Below are 26,664 nucleotides of genomic sequence, written 5' to 3'. Positions count from 1 at the left end.
TGTACCCTCACTTTAATATGTATGGCTCCTTTCAACAATAACATGCAAAAAGGTGAGATTTGTTGATAGGGTGAGAAGAAGAATCGTGGGACGGAGACTCACGTGGAACATAGATCTGTCTGGCTGAATGGCCAGTGCTGTAAGTTCGATGTAATTTACTCGTTGGTTACTATGGCAAGGAGAAAAACAAAGCTGTGTGTGGAAAGGTGAGCTTGAATGGCTTTATTACTTGTCTTTGAAACATAGAAAATAGGTGCGGGAGTAGGCCATTCGACCCTTTGAGCCTGCACCACCATTCAATTTCATGGCTCAAGTACCACTTTCCTGCATTCTCTCCATACCCCTTGATCCCTTTAGCCATAAGGGCCATATCTAACTCCCTCTTGAATATATCCAATGAACTGGCATCAACAACTCTCTGCAGTAGGGAATTCCAAAAGTTAACAACTCTCTGAGTGAAGAAGTTTCTCCTTATCTCAGTCCTAAATGGCTTACCTCTTATCCTTAGACTGTGTCCCCTGGTTCTGGACTTCCCCATCATCAGGAACATTCTTCCTGCATCTAACCTGTCCAGTCCCGTCAGAATTTTATATGTTTCTACGAGATCCCCTCTCATCCTTCTAAACTCCAGTGAATAAAGGCCCAGTCGATCCAGTCTCTCCTCATGTGTCAGTCCAGCTATCCCGGGAATCAGTCTGGTGAACTTCGTTGCACTCCCTCAATAGCAAGAACGTCTTTCCTCAGATTAGGAGACCAAAACTGAACACAATATTCCAGGTGAGGCCTCACCAAGGCCCTATACAACTGCAGTAAGACCTCCCTGCTCCTATACTCAAATCCCCTAGCTATGAAGGCCAACATACCATTTGCCTTCTTCACTGCCTGCTGTACCTGCATGCCAACTTTCAATAACTGATGAACACCCAGGTCACGTTGCACCTCCCCTTTTCCTAATCTGCCGCCATTCAGATAATATTCTGCCTTCCTGTTTTTGCCCCCAAAGTGGATAACCTCACATTTATCCACATTATACACCATAACACACCTTGAAAGGCAATAAATCCATCGAGGAGGCAGGGATGGGAGTAATCAAAAGCAAACTATTCTGAAAAGACAGCATAGCTACTCCAATTTTCACCCAGTCTCAAATACTTTCATCTCTACCATTTCTATTAAAAAGGAGGAAAACAATAAAATGATTCCATCAAGACAGTGACATTTATAAAAAGGGTTTAATGTAGTTTTATTGTATACAATTATTTCCAGAAGTTAAGTGATTACTCCTCGTACCAGTAGTAAAACAAAGAAGTGACATGACATTCCGTTAGTACCCAGATGGCATTACTAAAATCCAAAGCAAAACTCACAAAAATGGAAATTGTACTCAACTTTTAGTCAAAAATACCAACTGAAAACAAAGGTTCTGTCACATCTGCAAGAAGGTGTGTTCTATTTAAACTTTTGGAGAAGCAAATGTCGAAAGTTTGATTACACAATACAACTTGACTTCTGCTCACCATTAAAGGCAATTTGAAAACACTAAAGCATTAGCATGCAACAATTTTTTTTCCTGAAGCCAACTATTTTTGTGAAACCCCCTTCAACATCTTCAATCCAAAGATAGAGACCCAAGCAGACAGTTCTGAAGAGTCGCACCATGCTATGAAACACAGGGAACTACAGATTTTATGCAGTGTATGGTAAATTCCCCAGTGTTCATGCAAGTGTCTATACAATCTCACTTGTAAAAGTCCTTTTTTAAAAACAAAGTATTAACCAGGTCAAACTATTTCCCACAGAATGTTCTGTGAACATCTTGAATCTGGCACGGAGGGCAATGACACCTACTCTGGAAGGTTAAAAAAAAAGTCAACAGGGCAAATGCACTCACAAACCACTTTCACAGAAAACAGCATTTCACATAAAACTAATTAGACAAAGCTAGGAAGCAGAGAGCCACACCAGATTTGGGACAGTCATGGCATGGAATTGTCCCAAAGGCAAGATGTTCTAGGATCATACAAGAATCCTGTGGCTACTAACATAACATTGCTTTAATTCAGACACACTGTACTTGTGGAGAATTTTATGCTGAAGAGACAGAAGGAGACAAAGACTGATACCTCTGTACAGCAAATTACTTTAACTCTTCTGCATCAGCATCACCACCACCACTTGGAGTACTTTCATCAGGATTTTCTCCATCACCGACTTCCAAGATCTTGTCTTCATCTTCAGCCGAGAGAGATACTTCAGCATCTTTTGCTGCTGGAAGAGATTCTTCACCATCCTGATCTGCGGTTGAGCCTGCTTCAGCTTCTTCATCAGTGGCATCAGCTCCCGTCTCAGACTGGTCTACAACGGTCTCATCTGCATTGGCAATTTCACTGTCACCTTCACCTCTTTCTGCCCCTGTTTCCACCTCTGCCACCTCCTCTTCTGCAATTTCATCTTTCTTCTCGCCATCATTTTCACCTGTAATACTCTCATTGAGTGTATCACCCTCCAGAGGGTCATCAATGCCATCTTCAGCATCATCCTTAGCATCATCTTCAGTAAATGGATTCTCACCCTGTGAAGTATAAAGAAATTAGAGCTGTGGAAAACCCAAAGATTCCAGCAGAAGATACATCACAAAGTTTCCCAGTTGAAATTACATTTTATACAGACATAATTTTTATCTCGCCAATTTTCTCCCCTGAAGGTTTGCGACTCTCTGCTGGAGCATAGTTCTGGACCTCACCTGAGTGGCCACTCGCACGTGAGCCGTGACAGAATTTCACCAGGCCATCTATATTGTTCTCTTTAGAGCAGAGAAGGTTATGGGAGATATAATAGGTGTTCAACATTTTGCGGGGTTTTGATGGGAGTGCATAGAAAGCAGCTGTTTCCAGTACTTGTGCACAAAAGGATAGTATGCAGGTACAGCAAGTGATCAGGAAGGCCAATGGAATCTTGGCCTTTATCGCAAAGGCGATGGAGTATAAAAGCAGGAAAGTCTTGCTACAGTTGTACAGAGTATTGGTGAGGCCACACCTGGAATATTGTGTGCAGTTTTGGTTTCCATATTTACGAAAGGATATACTTGCTTTGGAGGCAGTTCAGAGAAGGTTCACTAGATTGATTCCGGAGATGAGGGGATTAACTTACGAGGAAAGGTTGAGCCTTTACTCATTGGAATTCAGAAGAATGAGAGGTAATCTTATCGAAACATATATGAGGGGACTTGACAAGGTGGATGCAGAGAGGATGTTTCCACTGATGAGGGAGACTAGAACTAGGGGGCATAATCTTATAAGGGGCTGCCCATTTAAAACTGAGATGAGGAGAAATTTCTTCTCAGAGGGTTGTAAATCTGTGGAATTCGCTGCCTCAGAGAGCAATGGAAGCTGGGACATTGAATAAATTTAAGACAGAAATAGACAGTTTCTTAAACGATAAGAGGTTATGGGGAGTGGACAGGGAAGTGGACCTGAGTCCATGATCGGATCAGCCATGATCGTATTAAATGGCGGAGCAGGCTCGAGGTGCCGCATGGCCTTCACCTGCTCCTATTTCTTATATTCTTATTAGGAGGGTCGGTAAACCAGAGGACACAGTTTTAAGTTGATTGGCAAAACAACCCGGGGGGGTGTGGGGGGAGATGAGGAGAATTAATTTTTTGTTTTAAACACAGTAATTTGTTGTGATCTGGAGTGTACTGCCTGAAAAGTGGTTGAAGTAGATTCAATAGCAACTTCAAAACAGAATTGTATAAAAACTTGAAAGGATTTATGGGGAAAGAACAGCAGAGTGGGACTAATTGAAAGAGCCGGCACAGGCACGATGTTGTGAGTGACTGCAAGGGACATCACAACTAAGCCCAGTTCTGTCCTCACACATCCACACTTTCAGGGCCCATTGCAGAACTAACAGGATTGGGATCAATGCCCAAGCTCAACTCTTCTCCAGAAACCCATAATGTTTGGGGTACTGAAGCAAAATATAAGCAACACAAAGATTGGATAGGCTGGGGTTGTTTTCTTTGAAACAGAGGCAGCTGCGGGGAGATTTAACTGAGGTGTATAAAATTATGAGGGGCCTAGAGTGGATAGGAAGGACCTGTTTCCCTTAGCAGAGAGGTCAATAACCAGGGGGCATAGTTTTAAAGTAGTTGGTAGAAAGATTAGAGGGGAGATGAGGAAACATGTTTTCACCCAGAGAGTGGTGGGGGTCTGGAACGCACGGTCTAAAAGGGTGCTAGAGGCAGAAACTCTCATCACATTTAAAAAGTACTTGGATGTGCAACTGAAGTGCCGTAACCTACAGGACTTTGGATCTAGTGCTGGAAGGTGAGATTAGGCTGGATAGCTCTTTTTTGACCGACACGGATAATGGCCTCCTTCTGTGTTGTCATTTTTTATGATTCTATGAATGGGCATCTCAACAGTGGTCAGTTAATTCATACTACGGATCAACCCTGGGACCCTCCTGGTCTGTAAAGCTTAGACACTGGATAAACTGACAGCCACCAATTTTCTATTTAATATGTGCTTAGTCACTTTTCCATTCTAATAAGCAACCTCAACTGATAATGAAGATCTCTTCCAAAATTATCACCCCTTCGTAGATGGAAGTCTTGTGTAAGTACTATCATACAGTTACTAAAAGGTTGAAATGTTAAAACATTAACATAGAAACAGGTTGTGAATTGTGCTCAAGAACTGATTTAAGGAAGAATATGCTAGATTTAGTTGCACTTTTGCTAGTGACACTTATCTACTAGAAGAACATGTCTCATTAAAAGAATAAATTTGGGTTTGCAATTAGACCATTAGCAGGCTAACTGCAATCCCTTCAATTATTTGGCCAGATTCAATAGCATATTACCTTGAGATATTTTTCCAACATGGTCACAATATTTCGATTATTGAGTATACTCTTAGCTACTTGGAGGCCAGTCTTCTTCGACTGCTCAAGCATCATCTGAAAACAAATGCAAACCGTTATTTTACAATAAACCAGCGACACAACTACCAAGAAGTTTCTAGTTTTCATATTTGGTCTCAAGTGAACCTTTTTGAATGTCTCCCCACAGGAAATCAAGCACCATATTACATCAATACAGATTAAAGCCATCCACTAAATGTTAGACTAACACAGGCGTGTTCCCGGACTCTGACCATCAAATCACGTTCACCCATCACGCCTTTGCTCACTGACCTACATTGGCTCCCAGTCCAGTAATGTCTCAAATTTGAAATTATCATCCTTATGTTCAAATCACTCCATGGCCTCTCCCCTCTGTATCTCTAATCTCCTCTAGTCCCAGAACTGTCCGAGATTTCTGCGCTCCTCCAATTCTGGCCTCTTCTGCATTCTGGATTTCCTTCGCTCTTCAATTGGCAACTGTGCCTTCCCTAAACCTCTCCACTTCTCTCTGCTCCTTTCAGACACTCCTTAAAATTTACCTCTTCGACCAAGCTTTTTGTCATCTGTCCTAATATCTCCTTATATGTGGTGTTAAATTTTGTCCGCCAACGCTCGTGAAGCACCTAGAGACGTTTTACTACATTAAAGGCAAGATATAAATACAACTCGTTTCCTCCTCCACATTTGGTGGCAGAGCCTTCAGCCTATATCCTCAATCTGCATGAACCCCTATGCGCCTCACGTAAATATTTAATGCCATCTTTAAAAAGAACGCCTTCAACTAAGCTTTTAGTTAACAACAACAAGCATTTATATACAGTAAACTCTCGTTTACCCGGATTGTTTGGGGATTCGGCAACTCCGGGTAAACAAATTTTCCAATAGGGCGAATTTACTAACTGCAACAATGGAACAGAAAGTTTAATTGAACTGATCGGGCTGTGCGTTGTTATTATTTGTCTGTAACTCTTCCATTGGGTATCCGTTCCAGCCCTTCAGTTTCTGGGTCCGGATGGCCAATCCCGAACTGTCTGGCTGGGTTCTGTCGTCAATTTTGAGGGTTTTATCGGACTTTCTTCATTCGCAGGTGATTATTGTACATCCCAACACAACTATCCCACTTATATCTCACCCACCAACACTCTCCTGCCCTGTGTTCACAGCATGCCACTTCTCACACTGATGGGACATGACAAAGAACCATGAGCTCCTCACTCACGGATCCAAACCGATGCTGTCCGCAGAGATCAGTCAACTTCACCCAGCCCCATTTAAGCGAATTCCCCGTGTGACCAAGCGATCAGTTGGAATTCATTTCTCCTGAAAATCGTTCACTTCATCTTCCCGAGGTCAATACAATTGACCGCAGTCTGCTGGTGCTGAACATGTGTCTATACAGAGACACACACACACAGAAACACACACAAAACACAACTCCTCCACATTCACGCTAACTGATTTTGTCCCGAATCTCGCAATATTTTAAATTCCGTTACGGCGGGTTTTCTGTTACATTTGTATCCGGGCAAACGAGCGTTTACTGTAAAATGTCTTTAACATAGTAAAATGTCCAAAGACACTTCACAGGAGCGTTATCAAACGATATTTGACACCGAGCCACATAAGAAAATATTAGAAGGGGAGAGGTAGATTTTAAGGAGCATCTTAAATGAGGAGAGCGAGGCAGAGAGATTTAGGGAGGGAATTCCAGAGTTTAAGGCCTAGTCTGCAAATGGTGGAGCAAATAAATGGATGCACAAGAGGCCAGAATTGTTGGAGTGCAGAGATCCGAGATGGTTGTAGGGCTAGAGGATGTTACAGATTATGAGGGGAGAGTTCATGGAGGGATTTGAAAACACTTGAGAATTTTTAAAATCGAGGCATTGCTGGACCGGTAGCCAATGTAGGTCAACGAGAACAGGAGTTATGAAAATGGGACTTGGTACGTTAGGATATGGGCGGCAGTTTTGAATGAGCTCAAGTTTACAGAGGGCGCAAGGTGTGAAGCCAGCCAGTGGAGCATTGGAATAGTGGTGTCTGGAGGTAACAAATGCATGGAAGACAGTTTCAGTAGATGAACTGAGGCAGAGGCCAAGATGGGCAATGTAATCTCTCCTAAACCTCCCACAAACCCTTGGTGTCCCCTCCCTTTAACGTCTGTAGAACACCTTGAGAATTATGATAAAAGGTACAGAAATGGGTACTTTAGATTGCAAGCAAATGCTTGTCCAAATCTCAGTTCTATTTTAAAAATGTACTGTACCCCATTCTTCATCCAAAACAGTATCTTGTCTCTGAGGAATTGTTACATCTGCAGAACAGACTGCATTCCTCCCAGCTAAAAGATTGCAGTGTACAGTATTTTTGGGGGGTGGGTAGTGGAGATACGAAAGTAAAAAAAGCGCAGTTGCTCATATGGAGTGGAGAGAGAGAAAACAGATTTACTTTTCGGTTCCTGTTGTGGTCCGGTGTCTTCATGTGCTGCTGGATAGCGTTGTTCTGCATTGGAATGAACATTTCACAAGCTGTACAGTGAACAGCTTCTACCTTCTTCATGAAATTGTCAATACTAATACCTACAATACAAAGAAGTCACTGGTGAGGCAAATTCACAAATCCATAAAAGTAAGCACCCTGGCAAAATGTGCCAAAATGTTTAGAGAGCTAGCAACAAAGGCTATTATGTATATATGCAACATGAAAATGATAATTGTAGTAAATAGCAGATTGGCTCAACTATTTCACCTCTATTTACAAAGGAATGTGAAGACTGCAGTGGCATTGGAAAGGAATGTGATAATATGGATAGATAAATATTAGAAAAGGACTAGTACCTAAACCATTTCACCACAACGTTCTCAGTGCAGACCACCCAGGCCAGCTAACTTACTGGCTGAAGTTTTATAGGGGGAGAGGAGACTTGCATTTATGTAGTGCCTTTCATGACCACCGTACATCACAAAGCACTTTACAGCCAATGAAGTACTTTTTTTTGGGGGGGGGGGGGGAGGGAGGTGGAAAGTGTTGTAATTTAGGAAACTAGGCAGCCACTGTGCTTCCACAAACGGCAATGTGATAACCAGAAAATCTGTTTAGTGATGTCGGTTGAGGGATAAATATTGGCCAGGATATCAGGGATAACTCTCCTGCTCTTCTTCGAAATAGTGCAGAGATCTTTTACGTACACTTGACAGAGCAGATGGGCCTCGGTTTAACATATCTTCCGAAAGACAGCATCTCTGACAGTGACTCCCTCAGTACTGCACGGAGTGTGTCAGCCTAGATTTTTGTGCTCAAGTTTCTGGAGCGGGACTTGAACCCACAACCTTCTGACAGGCAAGGATGCTACCTACTGAGCCACAGCTGACACCACACCCTTTAGAAGATAAACAATAAAGGACTGCTGAATGTCTCTTCATTTTTTGAACAAAAGTTTAAGAGAAAAGTAACTATAGACTAGTTAGTCTCGCACCAGAAAAAAAAACTGCTGGTGACCATAATTGGAGAATATTTGAGAGCATCGAGAAATTAATAGGCTGATCAGGAGTAATCTGTAATCAGATTGTACTTTACTTGAACTCAAAGAAATTACTGAGTGTATGAGCAATCTGCGTAAAATACTGGTTGGGTCACGAGTATTGCATGCAGTTTGCAGTACTGAGCGAGTGCTACATTATCAGAGTTGCTGCTTTTTGGATGAAATGTTAAACTGAAGTACCAGCTGCCTTCTCAGGCAAGCACAAAAGAACGCATGGAACTATTCAAAGAAGAAAGTGTGTCCTGGCCAACATTTATCACTCAACCAACCCTGCTGTGCAAATTGGCTATCATCTTTCCCTACATTACAACGTTAAAAAAAAAAGTATTGAATTGGCTGTAAAGATCTTTGGGACATACAGAGGCCGTGGAAGGAGCGATGTAAATGCAAACTCGTTTCTTATTGGACGATAAAAGTAGTTAGGATATTATATTGATACTTGAAAAATGGGACGTGAAATCAAAGAAAGAGTCAAAATGAAGAAAAAGTTTGAGGGTAAATCACAAGAGATTTTCATGAGTGGCTGCATCAGTATCAAGGGGACAAACTCAGGATAGCAGAAAGCATAAAATGGGAGATCAGAAGCAAATTTTCCACATAAGATGTGATTAGGATACGGAATATTTTACTTCAAGTGGTTATTGAAGCTCGGTAAACCGTTACATTTTAGAATTAGATACAATGAATGAAATGAAACTGGAGTAAGAGTTCAATACAGATACACTGGGCATCTTGTGCAGCAAAGATTGAGATTCTATGATTAAATACAAAACTCTCATTGAAATTCTGGCTCCCCTCTTAGCAATGCTCACCATACAAGAGGTTTTGTTCCTGGATCCTCTTTTTAATTGCATTTTTATCTTCCATTGAGTCACGGAATTTTAGTGTCTTCTTATTCTTGTTCAAAACATACTCCTGGAAGGAAAGACCAGTTATCCATGACTACAAAAGTCTTAAAACAAGCCCAATACAGTCCCGCTACTAGAAAGTAAGTTCTGAAGTTCAGCATTCTGGCTGGAGTTTTCCACTCGTGCACTCATCAGGCTGCCATTTTCTCTCTGTTCATTTAAAAATCATCGATGGCGAGTACAGAAACAGAAAATCCCAATTATCGATAATTGAAAACTTCCAGAGGGCAAAAGGAAGGACCCTAACAAGAATTACAAGTCTGTCCTTCAGATTAAATGCCCAACTGAAATACAATCAAAAAGCCAACAATCCACAATATCGTTCACTGTCAGGCAAAGGGTCACTTTCCAGGTTCATACAACTGTAACCATTCCCTGGCACCAATTGGGATATGGGGCCAGGGAAACACACGACATATATTTTAACTTGCACCAAGCACAAACGTAGTATCAAGCTTTAAGAAAAGTGCATTTAAATACAAGGCGGACATACATGCAAAAACTCAGCTGTTTGTGTGGGAAGCTTGGTCCCGATGAATTTGAAGTTCTCTTTGTGGAATTTACTTCCCAAGTGGGGGAAAATTTCATCATCATCAAAGGTACGAAACTTGCAAACTGAGCAGACATACATTATCCTGGAATAACAAAATGTTAGTTGTGAAAGATATGTATTCAATTGCAGTACTGAACGTAAGAAATAGGAGCAGGAGTAGGCCATTGGGCCAGACGAGCCTATTCTGCCATTCAATAAGATCATGGCTGATCTTCGACCTCAACTCCACCTTCCCGCCCAATCTCCATAGCCCTTGATTCCCTCTGAAACGGACCAACGCAAGGTTATCTCATGACTAGACAAAGTCATAATCGGCATGGTTTGTTGGCTGAAGTCAAATTGTGTTTTTTTTTCCCTGCTAGAGGTTCACCCTAAAGGGCCAATGAATAAGAAATAAAGTCCAGAACGATGCTAATTGCACTCCTGATCTGTGCTTACCTAGTTGATCGGAGTTAGACTGGCAATTGGGCTGCAACAAAAGCTGCTCATTCTCTCTGCAACCACCCCTGCTGAACACCAGAGTGACAGCACTGAGCACAACTCTGGCACCTTACACAATCAATTAGCCTCCAATACTCCACTGTTCAGGAAGTGTGATGCACTTGGTCTGTCATTATCTATCTAACTATACAATCATAAATCATCATGCAGTAGAATAAGCACACCATTTACTCACACGTCTGGAGCATCTAAACTCTCTCCCCCATCCCACCCACAATCCAGTCAATGACAAATACTGGTATCTGCTGTTCAGCAAACCAGCTTTACAATTACGCAACGCACCTGAAAATGGTCCCCTTAAAGCTCGGGATAAATGCAACTATAAACAGACTGTTTATAACCAACTCTATTTTACCTTTCTGTAATACGATCCCGCTGTCTTTTCCTTGGTCTCTCCTTCTTGTTGTACAGCTTCCTTTTAGCGTCATTCGTTTCATCTTGCACGTCACCAGCTAACAGGAGCAAGAGACGACACAGGTATTATGTTTCAGATATACACACACAAAATTAAGACAAGATTAGGCAGCTTACAATTCTTGGACTCAATATCTTTACCATCTGCATCCGTCTCTTTTTTCTCCTTTTCAGGGCTGTCAACTGAATCTTTATCCTCGATATTCTAAATATAAAAAATAGTTTCAATGATACACTGACCAAAAACCCCATCAGTTTTTACAAATATATATTGGCTCAGACATGAAGTAAGTTTATTTTTATGATAGCACTTGCTAAACCTGCACTAGAGCACAAGCCAGGATCTTCGGGATAATAGAAAAATACTTTCAGTATTTTCTCAACCAGATGCCTCTCTAGAACCTAAAACAAATGAATCTGACTGGGTGAGGGTTGAAGAGGAGGAAGAGAGTGCCTTGATCAATAGTGCTCACAATAATGTTTTATCATCTCAAACTGTCTGCCGAAAAACCTGAAAATCTGTCAGCAGATTACAAGTGGAAGGAAGTGTTCAAGGTATTCCACGCCCTTTCATAAAAGAAAATTAATTCAGCAAAAAAATTATTTTAAAAATGTCAATTTAGTTGCCCAGGTTAGCCCTTCCTCAGTGCTGTGCACTCAAGCGACATGAATTATGGGGAGCCTGCAATGGGGGAATCTATGGCATACAGTAATGGATTTCAAGCTGGCCAGAGGTGGCTCTAGATCCGACTATCTCTAGAAAATCAACCTCTAGGACAGATTATGGAGAGACTTTTTGCTTCAGGTATTCTGAAACCATGTTTTAAATGTTACCACGATGTAACTTTAAGATTTGCACAAATACTCACAGCACAAGCATCACCATCTGCAACATCTTCAATATCATCTCCATCACCTGGCTCCTTGTCTTCTAAAAATGAACAGAAAGGTCACGAGTATACTGATTTAACATCTTGCCTAAATCGCCTAAAACAATGGGTTTGCAAACTTTTCATGAAACCGAGAAGAAATGAAATGAGTTCTGTTGCATACTTCGAATCCACACATATAGAATGCATCCACAAGACGTTAGAGAATGCTCACATGCCATTCTGAGCAACCCTCACAAAACAAATGTTGAGGGGTTTGGAAATCTCTCAGACAAGGAAGAAAAGGCACACATCACCATATACGTGGTTCCCAGTGCTCCATTACATGAATCACAAACCTCGAAAGCATATCCAACCACTATGAAAAGTTGGTCAGGAAGGGACATTGGCTTCAGCGAAACATGTTGACTTATGAAGATAGTTTGAGTCGATACTCATTGGAGTTCAGAAGAATGAGAGGTGATCTTACTGAAACATATAAGATAATGAGGGGGCACCACAAGATAGATGCAGAGAGGATATTTCCACTCATAGGGGAAACTAAAAAAAGGGGTAACATGGAAACATCAAAAATCTGTCTATCTCCACCTCAGAGAAGAAATTCCTCATCTCAGTTTTAAATGGGCAGCCCCTTATTCTGAGACTACTGAGACCCAGCTCAAAGCTGGGACCCCTGCTCTTTACAATATACATTAATGATTTAGATGAAGGAATTGAGTGTAATATCTCCAACTTTGCAGATGTGAGCTGTGAGGACGCTAAAAGACTACAGGGTGACTTGGACAGGATACGTGAGTGGGCCAATGCATGGCAGATGCAGTATAATGTGGATAAATATGAGGTTATCCACTTTGGGGGCAAAAACACAAAGGCAGATTATCTGAATGGCGGCAGATTAGGAAAGGGGGAGGCGCAACGAGACCTGGGTGTCATGGTTCATCAGTCATTGAAAGTTGGCATACAGGTACAGCAGGCGGTGAAGAAGGTAAATGGTATGTTGGCCTTCAGAGCTAGGAAATTTGAGTATAGAAGCAGGGAGGTCTTAATGCAGTTGTTCAGGGCCTTGCTGAGGCCTCACCTGGAATATTGTGTTCAGTTTTGGTCTCCTAATCTGAGGAAGGACGTTCTTGCTATTGAGGGAGTGCAGTGAAGGTTCACCAGACTGATTCCCGGAATGGCGGACTGACATGAGGAGAGACTGGATCAACTGGGCCTTTATACACTGGAGTTTAGAAGGATGATTGGGGATCTCATAGAAACTTAAGATTTTGATGGAACTGGACAGCTTAGATGCGGGAAGAATGTTCCCGATGATGGGGAAGTCCAGAACCAGGGGGACACAGTCTTAGGATAAGTGGTAGGCCATTTAGGACTGAGAGGAGGAGAAACTTCTTCACTCTGAGAGTTGTTAACCTGTGGAATTCCTTACCGCAGAGAGTTGTTGATGCCAGTTCATTGGATATATTCAAGAGGGAGTTAGATATGGCCCTTACAACTAAAAGGATCACAAGGGGTTTGGAGAGAAAGCAGGAAAGAGGTACTGAGGGAATGATCAGCCATGATCTTATTGAATGATGGTGCAGACTCGAAGGGCCTGCACCTATTTTCCATGTTTCTATGTTACCCCTTGTTTTAGTTTCCCCTATGAGTGGAAATATCCTCTCTGCAACTATCTTGCCGTGCCCCCTCATTATCTTATACATTTCAGTAAGATCACCTCTCATTCTTCTGAACTCCAATGCGTATAGATTCAACCTATCTTAATGCAAGTATATCCTTCCTTAAATACGGAGACCAAAACTGTATGCAATACTCTAGATGTGGCCTCACCAAAAAACCTGTACAGTTGTAGCAGGACTTCTCTGCTTTTATACTCCATCCCCTTTGCAATAAAGGTCAACATTCCATTTGCCTTCCTGATTACTTGCTGTACCTGCATACTAACTTTTTATGTTTCATGCACAAGGACCCACAGGTCCCTCTGTGTTGCAGCACTTTGCAATTTTTCTCCATTTAAATTATAATTTGCTTTTCTATTTTTTTCTGCCAAAGTGGATAACCTCATATTTTCCCACATCATACTCCCATCTGCCAAATATTTGCCCACTCACTTAAGCCTGTCTATATCTCTTTGTAGATTTCTTGTGTCCTCCTCACAATTTGCACTCACACCCATCTTTGTATCATCAGCAAACTTGGCTACATTACACTCGGTCCCTTCATCCAAATCATTAATACAGATTGTAAATAGTTGAGGCCCCAGCACCGATCCCTGCAGCACCCCATTAGTTACTGTTTGCCAACTGGAAAATGACCCATTCTATTTTCTATTAGCCAATCCTCTATCCATGCTAATATATTACCCCCAACTCCACGAACTTTTATCTTGTGCAGTAACTTTTTATGTGACACCTTATCGAATGCCTTCTGGAAATCCAAATACACCACATCCACTGGTACCCACTTATCCACCCTGCTCGTTACATCCTCAAAGAACTCCAGCAAATTTGTCAAACATGATTTCTCCTTCATAAAACCATGTTGACTCTGCCTGATTTGGAAAAGCATTATTCAATGTCCTGCCAATGCTTCCTTAATAATGGACTCCAGCATTTTCCCAATGACAGATGTTAGGCTAATTGGTCTATAGTTTCCTGCTTTCTGATTGCCTTTTTTTAAATAGGGACGTTACATTTGCAGTTTTCTAATCTGCTGGATCCTCCCCAGAATCCAGGGAATTTTGGTAGATTACAACCACTATCTCTTCATTCACTTCTTTTAAGACCCTAGGATGTAAGCCATCAGGTCCCGGAGAGTTGTCTGCCTTTAGTCCCATTACTTTACCGAGTACTACTTCTTTAGTGATAGTGATTGTATCATCCATTGTGAATGTTGGAGAAGGACAGGATCACAAGGATACCCTCCACAGTTGAACAGATTACCTAAACTCGTTGTCTAGGATCGCGCATGGAGAACGACTCATGATTCAAGAAGCAAGGTGCAGTATTTTAAAATGATTACCTGCTTCACTGTCAGACATATCCGACTGGTCAGTTCTTGGCATTTTGTAGTCTGGTTCATCATTGCTTCCTGTTGACTGCTTCCTCTTCATTCCACCTCCTATATAACCACCTCTACCTCTCCTCTGTCACAAAGATAACACAGTATTTGTCAACAGCTTAACTTGCCCTGGGATATTGTTAACCCACAGATCAGATTCTGATGGTGGTATTATTCCACAAATTCCTCTTTCAGGAATCAAACTTTTGCCTGGATTCACATCCAATTCTAACAGCTGCCCAATCCATGAACTAATCTCATTCTGCCACTGAGGTAGAGCATTGTTTCAATTCTCGTGTTTTATGCACATTTAATCAAACTGAAGCTTTTGCCTTCAACGCCAGATAGCAACCCTGCTGTCCGGCGTTTTCTGAGAACTGCTGAACAAGTGCACACCATTACACTTAAACGACAATTCACTGAAGCATACAAAGCCCATAGGAACTATGAACACAGCCACAGTAACGGTGAACGGTAAACCTCCCAAATTCCAAGTGCGCGCATTGATGTTTCCAGTGAAATAGATGCAATGCAAAAATAGCAAATCTCAGAGTACCAACTACTAGTATGCCAAGTATGTACTGCTATTTGCCCTATATATAAAGAGTGGTTTGTAAAGGTGCTGCTCCATGTTGACACTTCGACTGGTTGTGCATTCTGTATCCCATGCCCTTCAAGCACTAATTGAACGAAAGGCATCGGTACATTTTAAACTGCATATTACACCTACAGCATGCCAACAATGCACAGCGGCTCTTTTTGCATGTTCTGATCCATTCCATATATTTGACCATTCATGTATTGTCTTTCATCTGATCTTTACACTTGTCTTCCTATTTAAATTTTCAAGGACTAGAAAGGGCGATATTAGTGACTGCAATATGGAATATGGGTTCGTTGAGCTGGTTACTGAAGTTCACACAGCTGAATACTTTTAAGTTTACGACCTTATAAAGTGGGAAAAGTTTTCTACTTACACTTCTGTTCCGATTCCGCTCTCTCCTTCGCTGTCTGCCACCTCCAAACTGTTTTCCCATTCCCTGCATGCCGTACATCCCATAACCGGAGGTTAAGGCCTGGGAGAAGAGCGAAGGGAGGTTCCTGGAGACTGGAGCATAGCCCCTGCCTCCCATTCCCATCGACAGCTCATTCCAGCGTGCAGACAGTCGCTCGGAACTTGAAGATGTTGAGTAAGGGTCATTCCGGAAAGGTCTGTTAATTGGAGGCCTGTCTCTAGACCAGTTCTGACCCCGCATCTTGCTGGAGCCATCCCGTGCTCTGTTGCGGAACTGATCCCTGCGGTTCCTGGTGGAGCTGTCGAAGCGGTCAAAGCGACCTCCGTAGGAATCATTACGATTAGGTCCAGATTCACTGTAATCGAAGCCGGATCTGAACAGATCACGGTCATCCAGTGAAGACCTGGACTCGTAGGACTCGAAAGGTGTAAACCTGAAAGAGTCGCACAGCAAGCAAGGAATCTGGTCAGTAGCTGGAAAGTACCAAGAAACAGTCTGCTGAACAGTCAGGTCAGACTGAAATTTGAACAGCAGAGTTTCAACCAAACTAGCTGGGTTTGTTTTAAAACAACTAACATTTTCTACAGTGTTTTATAAATCAGCAACAGACTCTGGTAATGAATAATTTACCAGTGATAATAACTAAGCTGTTACCAATTTAAGAGCTTCATTATGGATTCTAAAACCTATACTTTTCCCAAAGTTAGCATCTGTTAATAGTTTGTAACCTATACACAAATGCACTCTGATCTTGTAGTCTATTCACAGTGCCTGAGCAATGTGAAAACTAATCATGGTCAATACTTGGATGGGAAACAGATTGCAGATTGGTTCACGTTAGCCCAGAGTGCTCAGTTTCTTGCCAAGCCGAGAGTGCTATTATACAACAACCGTTAACGAAGCCCACTTACACGGTAGCAGGCAGACATGAGCAGGGATAGATATTGTTCTCTGTACTTTGCAATGCCTTTCAATCATGCTTTCCTCTCCACACCATACTCAACCTACAGCCAGCACGGTATTTCAATAAGAAATTCAGTACTAGTAGTTCTTTTTTTTTTTTAAATGTGTGCAGATTCTTTCGGAAGAGTTCTCAAATTGAATTACTCAAATCATCAAAGCTCTCAAAGATCAGATTCCAACAAGACGACAAAGCACCCTATGTAAACAATACACCAAAATGACCAAAATGTTTTATCCTGGGAGAGTTAAGGAAACCAATCACCCAGTCAGTAAACTTGCCAGTGTGAATTACAGGACAGCATTGTATATTCATTAAAAGATTCCCATATACTTATTTGCCATCAAATGCTGTCTGAAATGCCTGTATTTGAACCCGTGTTACATACGTCGCAGCTGCAAATGTACAGAATTCATGGATTTAGAAAAGGGATAATTTTTCAGCCTGAATGCTTGCCAACAACAAATCCGTGAACATGCTTTGTACCAGCTACATTACAGACAGTCTCCAATTCAGCCTCTGACTAATAGTACACAGCAGTTGTAAGCACCAAATCATGACAATTACCAAAACAGAGAATCCCTGAAGTAAAATTTCCAGTTATCTGTCTAAAATGTGCACTTCACTTGGTCACTAAGTATCTATTGACAAGTTCATACTTACCAATCTGCCATATGCAATGCTCAGTGTTAGCTGGCAAAACCTACCTACTAATTGAAGCCAATTCAAGATGTGCGTTCTCACACCGAACATTTCAAGACAGTTGTTCTCCAACACAATAAGCTCTGCAAGTAACATGCATAAAGATAAAGCAGTTGCAGCACCTTCTCCCCTCCATGTCCCTACACTTATGAAAGCAGAGTTCCACAGGCACTGGTAACCTCCAGTACTTCACCCGTGGCAATTCGCACACCAACTTCAGCAAACTCGCCGATCAAAAGGCCACCTTGCCAATTTTGATTTTGTCCTCACTGGCATACTTAGCTACATTGTTACTTCTAGCATAAATCCACTGACTTATCAGAAATGCGTAACAAACTACATTACACCTTCCAAAAACGACGAAGTCAATGATGAACCATAGGGAGGAGTTGCGACAGTCACAGTTCCAACTGAATAGCAATTCAGATTAGGGACACATTCCTAGTCAGTGTGGCTCAGCTTATACCACACAGTGCACTTAGCAACTAAGCTACTGGGGACCTACTAGTAAACCTTCACCGAATATTCACAAAAGTGCAATTTAGGATTAGAACCCTATTGTTATTCCGCTTCCCCCCCACCCCCCAAATAGAACAGCAGTATTACTTTGTGATAAACCTAAAATTATTTATGTATCAGTTGAGCACAGGCTGGTTTAACCTACTTGTACACTGACGCTAGTGCCACAGCAATCTTATTTCAGAGCAATCTAGAAAATACTTCTCTATAACCAATTTAAAAGCACAAATGATTGATCTCCCAATCAAAGCTACCAACTTCACAGATTGGGCCAAGACCGAAACAAGGACATTCCATCCCCACCACCTCCATATAGTGTTAAGTACTGAAATAAGTCAATAATCAGCAAGTAGGACAAGTTCAGGATAAATAAAGCATTGCATCCGCAACAGGAAGCCAAAAGACAAAACATACTGACTCACTGAATATACAATGTTTAATACTAATTAGGAGTCTAATATAGGAAACTTAATATACCCAAAGTAAAATAGATCAGTCTCCCGATTGGCAGACAGTTCACTTGCTTTTGAAGCTCAGATAGATACCTTTCCTGTTCTTCACCTTCGTTGCGAGACAGCACATCTAACCGCTGGTTAATTTTGGCAACAATGGACTCAGACGTTTGGTTGCCTTTCTGCGAGTCCCATGATTTGCCACCATAGCCATAATTTGATCCAGAACCTTGTCCATAACCATAGGTGTCATAACCTGAGGGGGTAGAAAAATATGAATTGTAATAATATTGTCAAAGTTCTTCTTAAATTGTCAGACCGCTTGTCCGACATTTAGTACTGGATGAGCAGAACATAAGAAATAGGAGCACGATTCGGCCATTTGACCCCCTCAAGCCTGCTCCGCCATTCAATAAGATCATGGCTGATCTGATCTTGGGCTCAACTCCACTTCCCTGTCCGCTCCCCATTACCCTAGACTCCTTTATCATTCAAAAATCTGTCTATCTCCACCTTAAATATATTCAATGACCCAGCCTCCACAGCTCTCTGGGGCAGAGAATTCCAAAGATTTACGACCCTCAGAGAAGAAATTCCTCCCCATCTCATCTAAATAGGCGACCCCTTATTATGAAACTATGTCCCTTAGTTCTAAATTCCCCCACGAGTGGAAACATCCTCTTCTGCATCTACCTTGTCGAGCCACCTCAGTATCTTGTATGTTTCTTCCAACTAAATATTCAGAAGACCAAACCAATTGTCTTCGGTCCCCACCACAAATTTGGTTCCCTAGCCATCGACTCCATCCCTCTCCCTGGCAACTGTCTTGAGGCTGAACCAGACTCTTCGAAAACTTGGGTGTCATATTTGATCCAGAGATGAGCTTCCAACCACAAACAACACCAAGACCATCTACAGCCACCACCGCAACATCACCCGTTTCTGCCCTTGCCTCAGCTCATCAGCTGCTGAAACTCTCATCCATGCCTTTGTTACCATTAGACTTGCACTCCTGGGCAGCCTCCCACCTTCTACCCTCCGCAAACTTGAGAGCATCCAAAACTCTGCTGCCTGTGTCCTAACTCGCACCAAGTCCTGCTCACCCATCACCCCTGTGTTCGCTGACCTACATTGGCTCCCACTTAAGCAACGCCTCGATTTTAAAATTCTCACCCTTGTTTTCAAATCCCTCCATGGCCTCTGCCCTCCCTATCTCTAATGTCTTCCGGCCCCACAACCCCAGAGATATTTGCACTCTTCCAATTCTGGCTCTTGAGCATCCCCGATTTTAATTGCTCCACCATTGTTGGCCGAGCCTTCAGCTGCCAAGGCTCTCAGCTCTGGAATCCCCTCCCTAAACCTCTACTCTTCTCTTCTCTTCTCTTCTCTTTCCTCCTTTACACCTCTCTGCTCCTTTAAGACACTCCTTAAAACCTACCTCTTTAACCAAGCTTTTGTTCCTCTGCCCTAATATCTATCGCCTTATGTGGCTCGATGTCAAATATTGTTTTTGAATCAACCAAGAATGCAAGTTCTTTAAGGTTTTTCGGACTGTCACTATTAAGAATGGTTGTCACACACTATAGAGAAACAGAACAAGTTGCAGGTACGGAGTTACCTAGGTGCTGATACATCAATTCAAAACATCAACTGTCCAAAACCAGGTCAATGACTGCTAACAGATCGAGGGGCTAGACATACAAGATAATCATAGGTATGGAAAGTGTACAAATAATCTCCTGAAGGCAAGTGAAAAGCCAAGAGCATTATGTTGTCTGTGACCTAGTGACATAGTTTTCTTCCAGATTTCCATTTAAATCAAAAGCTAAGCATTTTTTAAAAAAGATAATTTAGATAACCTGCTCAAATAGTATCCTTACTTTGGCTGTAGTAAAATACTGCAACAGTGCTTCTTTCCGGAAGCAAAATGAGTACCAAAAATAACTGCAATGTCACACTTCAGGAATATTCGGAGTCCATCAAAGGACAAGAAGTTCTCATCCCTGCAGCCCACTCATAAACCAGCCACCAGGATCTGCTCAATCACAGGTTCTGACCTCTTCTTCATTTGGTAGCTTCCCGTAGACCAATAGTCTGAGAAGCGTGCACAGTACCATTCCTTGTGCAGCATACCAATGTAACGCATCAAAAATAACTAGCAGGTTTCACATTGAACCAAAAAGGAGAGAACAAGAACAGAGCAACTTCAGAAGACGTCAGTTAGTGGGAGGCTTTCTATTCCAGAACCTTCTGGACCTTTCAATGTAGCCATCAGATTGAAAATCACTCCCATGTTGGCTGCAAATCAAAGCGCGTTCCAAGAAAATGGGACTTGGACAGCAATATTAGCCAAATCACCCCTCCCACCTCAACCACTTCTGATTGAACTTTTACCTTCGCCAGGGGATTCTGCTTTCCAACCTCCATATGAGCCTGCAAAATACAAGACTGTTATTACAATGTCCTATTTTAATTTGGAAAAATCTTTCAATAGAAGACCAACTTTACAAACTAGATTCTGAAACAGAATATTAAAATAGGATGTTGCAATAAAGTTGGCCACTGAACCGTGGCTCAGTGGGTAGCACTCTCGCCAGTCAGAAGGTTGTGGGTTCAAGTGCTACTCCACAGGCCTGCGTACGTAATCTATGCCAAGACTTTAGTGCAGTACTGAGGCAGCCCGCTGAACGCTTGGAGGCGCCGTCCCAGGTGGACTTGCATGATCCCACGGCACTATCCAAAGAGCTGGGGCGTTTTCCCTGGTGTCCTGGCCAATATTTAACCCTCAGCCAACAGCTCTTTAAAAAACAGATTATTCGGACATTTTCACATTGCTGTTTGCAGGATCCTATTGTGTACAAATTGGCTGCCACGTTTCTTGCATTACAACAGTGACTATATGTCAAAAGTACTTAATTTGCTGTAAAGCGCTTTGGGACATAGAGGTTGTGAAAGGCGCTAAATAAATGCAGTATCTCTCAAGTGGAGCACTCTTGCTTTGAAAGTCCTGGGTTATTCTTGTGAATAGAAGTTATTAATTTAATTGCTGAAAGCTATGCAATATGAAGAGCTTATTGTCCCTGTATAGCCAATCCAAGCGCAGAACATTTTAATCGAATTAGAAGCTACCATCTTTGGCACTGATCCTCCATATCGTCCATGTGCAAACTATGTCCCTGGACACGAGGGTGGTTAACAACAGAATCCAAGAAGATCCTAGATTACTGTGTTTGTTTCATTAAATTTCTATTTCAATGTGTAGGCTTGTTAACATATTTCTTCAGTTCCTGTGTACAAGTTTTTTAATGTGCAACTGTATCCTTTTTTTAAAATGATAGATGGCACTGTCTCTCAAACAGGGGCACACAGAGTAAATCATTATTTGTAAGGAGTCCAGCAGTTCTAACATTTAAGTCGACAATGTGTTTAAGTCTTCAGATACAGACAAACAAAACCTTTCCAAAGCATCGAGAAAGAGAGATAAATACCATTTTTCTACTGCACTATAAAAGGATGCTTTGTTAACTTTCACTGCAATGCCAACAGCCATTTTATCACTGCTTGCGATATTGATAAAGTTAGGGAAAGCAAAGCGTGATCTATCACTGGCCTCTCCTGCAAATGAATTTCTCCTCAGCATCTGGGGGACATAACTTTTCATTAAAAAAGGGGAAAAGATCAGCAGGCAACAGCTGCAACAGTGAAAAGAGGCCACCAGGCTTGGATTAACAGCACGGAAAGTCCGTCTACCACAGACAACCTATGGCTCCCTCTTCCAAAAGGATGCAGCCACCCAGATAAGCAGCTGGCCCTCTGCGACACTTGGAACTTGCTCTTTGTTGCCAGCTGTCCTGACAGAGAAAGGTAGAACATGGCCCCAGGAGGCTGCACCTCAACCCCTTTCCCCCATTCAACCTCACCTGGTGTTTGCAAGTTCTCCAGCTTTATTTTGCTGCATTATTAGGGTGGGCAACCATCCCATTTCCCCCGCCAAATTCATATTCCATGAATTAGCCTTATAAGAGGTCCATTTCCCAGCACCAGTGCCTCCTCCCACCACCATCTCTCAATGCAGAATGTGCGAAGAGGGGAGGGGGTTGGCAGCTCGCATTGGGGGGGGGGGGGGGAGAGGGGGAGCGCACGGGGAGGGGGGGCACGGGGAGGGGAGGGGGGGCACGGGGAGGAGGGGGGTGAGAGAGTGGGCACGGAGGGGGGGGAAAGAACGGGGAGGTGGGGGGGGAAAGAACGGGGAGGTGGGGGGGGAAAGAACGGGGAGGTGGGGGGGGAAAGAACGGGGAGGTGGGGGGGGAAAGAACGGGGAGGTGGGGGGGGAAAGAACGGGGAGGTGGGGGGGGAAAGAACGGGGAGGTGGGGGGGGAAGAACGGGGAGGTGGGGGGGGAAAGAACGGGGAGGTGGGGGGGGGGAAAAGAACGGGGAGGTGGGGGGGGGAAAAGAACGGGGAGGTGGGGGGGGGAAAAGAACGGGGAGGTGGGGGGGGGAAGAACGGGGAGGTGGGGGGGGGGAAGAACGGGGAGGTGGGGGGGGGAAGAACGGGGAGGTGGGGGGGGGGAAGAACGGGGAGGTGGGGGGGGAAGAACGGGGAGGTGGGGGGGGGGAAGAACGGGGAGGTGGGGGGGGGGGAAGAACGGGGAGGTGGGGGGGGGGAAGAACGGGGAGGTGGGGGGGGGGGGAAGAACGGGGAGGTGGGGGGGGGGAAGAACGGGGAGGTGGGGGGGGGGAAGAACGGGGAGGTGGGAAGAACGGGGAGGTGGGGGAGAACGGGGAGGTGGGGGGAGAACGGGGAGGTGGGGGAGAACGGGGAGGTGGGGGAGAGGGGGAGCGCACGGGGAGGGGGGGCACGGGGAGGGGAGGGGGGGCACGGGGAGGAGGGGGGTGAGAGAGTGGGCACGGAGGGGGGGGAAAGAACGGGGAGGTGGGGGGGGGAAAGAACGGGGAGGTGGGGGGGGAAAGAACGGGGAGGTGGGGGGGGAAAGAACGGGGAGGTGGGGGGGGAAAAGAACGGGGAGGTGGGGGGGGAAAAGAACGGGGAGGTGGGGGGGGAAAAGAACGGGGAGGTGGGGGGGAAAGAACGGGGAGGTGGGGGGGGGAAGAACGGGGAGGTGGGGGGGGGGGAAGAACGGGGAGGTGGGGGGGGGGAAGAACGGGGAGGTGGGGGGGGGGAAGAACGGGGAGGTGGGGGGGGGGAAGAACGGGGAGGTGGGGGGGGGAAGAACGGGGAGGTGGGGGGGGGAAGAACGGGGAGGTGGGGGGGGGGAAGAACGGGGAGGTGGGGGGGGGGGAAGAACGGGGAGGTGGGGGGGGGGAAGAACGGGGAGGTGGGGGGGGGGGGGAAGAACGGGGAGGTGGGGGGGGGGGGAAGAACGGGGAGGTGGGGGGGGGGAAGAACGGGGAGGTGGGAAGAACGGGGAGGTGGGGGAGAACGGGGAGGTGGGGGGAGAACGGGGAGGTGGGGGAGAACGGGGAGGTGGGGGAGAACGGGGAGGTGGGGGAGAACGGGGAGGTGGGGGAGAACGGGGAGGTGGGGGAGAACGGGGAGGTGGGGGGGGGGGAGAACGGGGAGGTGGGGGGGGGGGTGAACGGGGAGGTGGGGGGGGGGGAGAACGGGGAGGTGGGGGGGGGTGAGAACGGGGAGGTGGGGGGGGGAGAACGGGGAGGTGGGGGGGGTGAGAACGGGGAGGTGGGGGGGGGGAGAACGGGGAGGTGGGGGGGAGAACGGGGAGGTGGGGGGGAGAACGGGGAGGTGGGGGGAGAACGGGGAGGTGGGGGGGGGGGAGAACGGGGAGGTGGGGGGGGGAGAACGGGGAGGTGGGGGGGGGAGAACGGGGAGGTGGGGGGGGGAGAACGGGGAGGTGGGGGGGGGGAGAACGGGGAGGTGGGGGGGGGGAGAACGGGGAGGGGGGGGGGGAGAACGGGGAGGTGGGGGGGGGAGAACGGGGAGGTGGGGGGGGGAGAACGGGGAGGTGGGGGGGGGGAGAACGGGGAGGTGGGGGGGGGGAGAACGGGGAGGTGGGGGGGGGGGGGGAGAACGGGGAGGTGGGGGGGGGGGGAGAACGGGGAGGTGGGGGGGGGGGAGAACGGGGAGGTGGGGGGGGGGGAGAACGGGGAGGTGGGGGGGGGGGGAGAACGGGGAGGTGGGGGGGGGGGGGAGAACGGGGAGGTGGGGGGGGGGGGAGAACGGGGAGGTGGGGGGGGGGGGAGAACGGGGAGGTGGGGGGGGGAGAACGGGGAGGTGGGGGGGGGAGAACGGGGAGGTGGGGGGGGGAGAACGGGGAGGTGGGGGGGGAGAACGGGGAGGTGGGGGGGGGGGAGAACGGGGAGGTGGGGGGGGGGAGAACGGGGAGGTGGGGGGGGGGGAGAACGGGGAGGTGGGGGGGGGGAGAACGGGGAGGTGGGGGGGGGAGAACGGGGAGGTGGGGGGGGGGGAGAACGGGGAGGTGGGGGGGGGGGAGAACGGGGAGGTGGGGAGTGGAGAACGGGGAGGTGGGGGGGGGAGAACGGGGAGGTGGGGGGGGGGAGAACGGGGAGGTGGGGGGGGGGAGAACGGGGAGGTGGGGGGGGGGAGAACGGGGAGGTGGGGGGGGGAGAACGGGGAGGTGGGGGGAGAACAGGGAGGTGGGGGGAGAACAGGGAGGTGGGGAGAGGGGGCACGGGGAGGTGGGGGGGGAGAGGGGGCACGGGGAGTGGGGGGGGAGAGGGGGCACGGGGAGTGGGGGGGGAGAGGGGGCACGGGGAGGTGGGGGAGAGGGGGCACGGGGAGGGGGGGGAGGAGAGGGGGCACGGGGAGGGGGGGGGGAGAGGGGGCACGGAGAGGGAGGGGAAGAGGGGGAGGAAAGAGGGGGAGGGGGAGGGGAGGGGGGGAAGAGGGGGAGCGCGCGAGGGAGGCTGTCTGTCGGCGACCGGCCGTGCTCTGAGTGACGCCATTTTGTCGTGGGGTGGGGGCTGAGAGAGAGAGACGAGAGCGGCTATACGTTCAAAATCCGTTGAAACTTCCAGAACCATCCAGGCAAGCGCGAGCTTTATCTGAAAGGAATATGGGATGGTGTGTGTGTGTGAGGAAGGAGGCGGATAAGGGAACCTCTGCTCCGTTATTACCGTGAGCCGCTTTGTACTTAATTTTTTAAAACCGTCCCTCCGCCTTACAAAACCAACGAGGCAGCTCGGTGAGGGTTCGCCAGGGAGGAGAGAATGAGAGAGATTAAAAGGCGAGGAGACGCGTAAATCACAGCCGCCGGGAATCAAACCGTGGCCTGCCAGCAACTCAGCCCGACGGGCTCGTGTGATTGACAGCTGCTGCTGACCAATGGCAAGACGGAGCGCCTCCCCCGCTGAGGCTACCGGCGGCCACTGAGCGCGCGGGTGGCGGCCCGCGGCCAATCAGCGCGCGCGGGGGGGGGCGGGGTTGCCGGCAGCAGCGAGTGCAGTTGGGTTTTCTGCCGTGTGAGGCGAAATAAAATCCCCCGTCTCATAAAAAAACACTCCGTTTATAGAGACGCCGATCTCCGTGGCAACCACGCGACAGTAAATAAAATCGGACATAAAAGATTGAGGGGGGGATCAAACCTTATGGCGCGCCGATCGAGACTTGCTTGACTGACCTGAATAACGACCCTCCATTTTGCTTCGGCTTCGGAAAGAAGTCCCTCGCTCGCCTCCAGTGAGCGGCTACTCACCCGGATGTTCCACCCTCCAGCGTCCGTTGGTCGAAACCGAGGCAGGTGGGCGGGCATGAGCGGCTCTGATTGGTGCCCATTCCAGTCAATCATATTCCTTCTTGACAACAGTAACCGTGAGTGTCTGCGAATTGCCTGCCCAGCAGTGGACATCCTTGTTGAGTGGTGATGGTGTTGATGCTGCACAATTGAGGACTGACTGACTCACTAACTGACACAGCACTCAATCCAATATTCAACCTTTAATGCTAATGTTTAAAATCAAGAGTTGAAAAGGTTTCTTTCACTTTGCAAGTGGCACCACTCTCGCCCACCCCCCCAAAGTCAGAAGGTTGTTTCATAGTCCCACACCAGAGCACATAAATCCAGGCTGATACTCCAGTGCAGTGCTGAGGGAGTGCTGCACTGTCGGAGGTGCCCCTATCTGTAGAGACATTAAACCGAGGCCCCGACTTGCCCTCTCAAGTGGATGCAAAAGATCCCAGGGCACTATTTCGAAGAGCACTGAAGTTATCCCCAGCGTCCTGGGGCCAATATTTATTCACGC

The 26,664-nt window shown here is 46.2% G+C and overlaps 1 protein-coding gene across 2 annotated transcripts; it reads right to left on the bottom strand.

Moving 5' to 3' along the window:
* Positions 1-1,213: 1,213 nt before the first annotated feature.
* Positions 1,214-26,125, bottom strand: LOC139237971 (A-kinase anchor protein 8-like). 2 transcript variants are annotated; one of them, XM_070867324.1, is made up of 13 exons: positions 26,043-26,125; positions 20,820-20,858; positions 18,519-18,681; positions 15,753-16,224; positions 14,737-14,860; positions 11,695-11,756; positions 10,967-11,030; positions 10,767-10,863; positions 9,851-9,992; positions 9,262-9,364; positions 7,357-7,487; positions 4,870-4,965; positions 1,214-2,572 (listed from the first exon to the last, which is right to left on the bottom strand). In XM_070867324.1, the coding sequence occupies exons 1-13, from the start codon at positions 26,059-26,061 to the stop codon at positions 2,138-2,140; spliced, it is 1,947 nt and encodes a 648-aa protein (XP_070723425.1). In that variant the 5' UTR covers positions 26,062-26,125; the 3' UTR covers positions 1,214-2,137. The 2 variants fall into 2 exon arrangements, with proteins under 2 accessions (XP_070723425.1, XP_070723426.1); XM_070867325.1 differs by lacking the exon at positions 20,820-20,858.
* Positions 26,126-26,664: the final 539 nt, after the last annotated feature.

Source organism: Pristiophorus japonicus, chromosome 24 (assembly GCF_044704955.1).
Source record: "Pristiophorus japonicus isolate sPriJap1 chromosome 24, sPriJap1.hap1, whole genome shotgun sequence".
NCBI lineage: Eukaryota > Metazoa > Chordata > Chondrichthyes > Pristiophoridae > Pristiophorus > Pristiophorus japonicus.
This window is presented reverse-complemented; position numbering and strand designations above follow the sequence as displayed.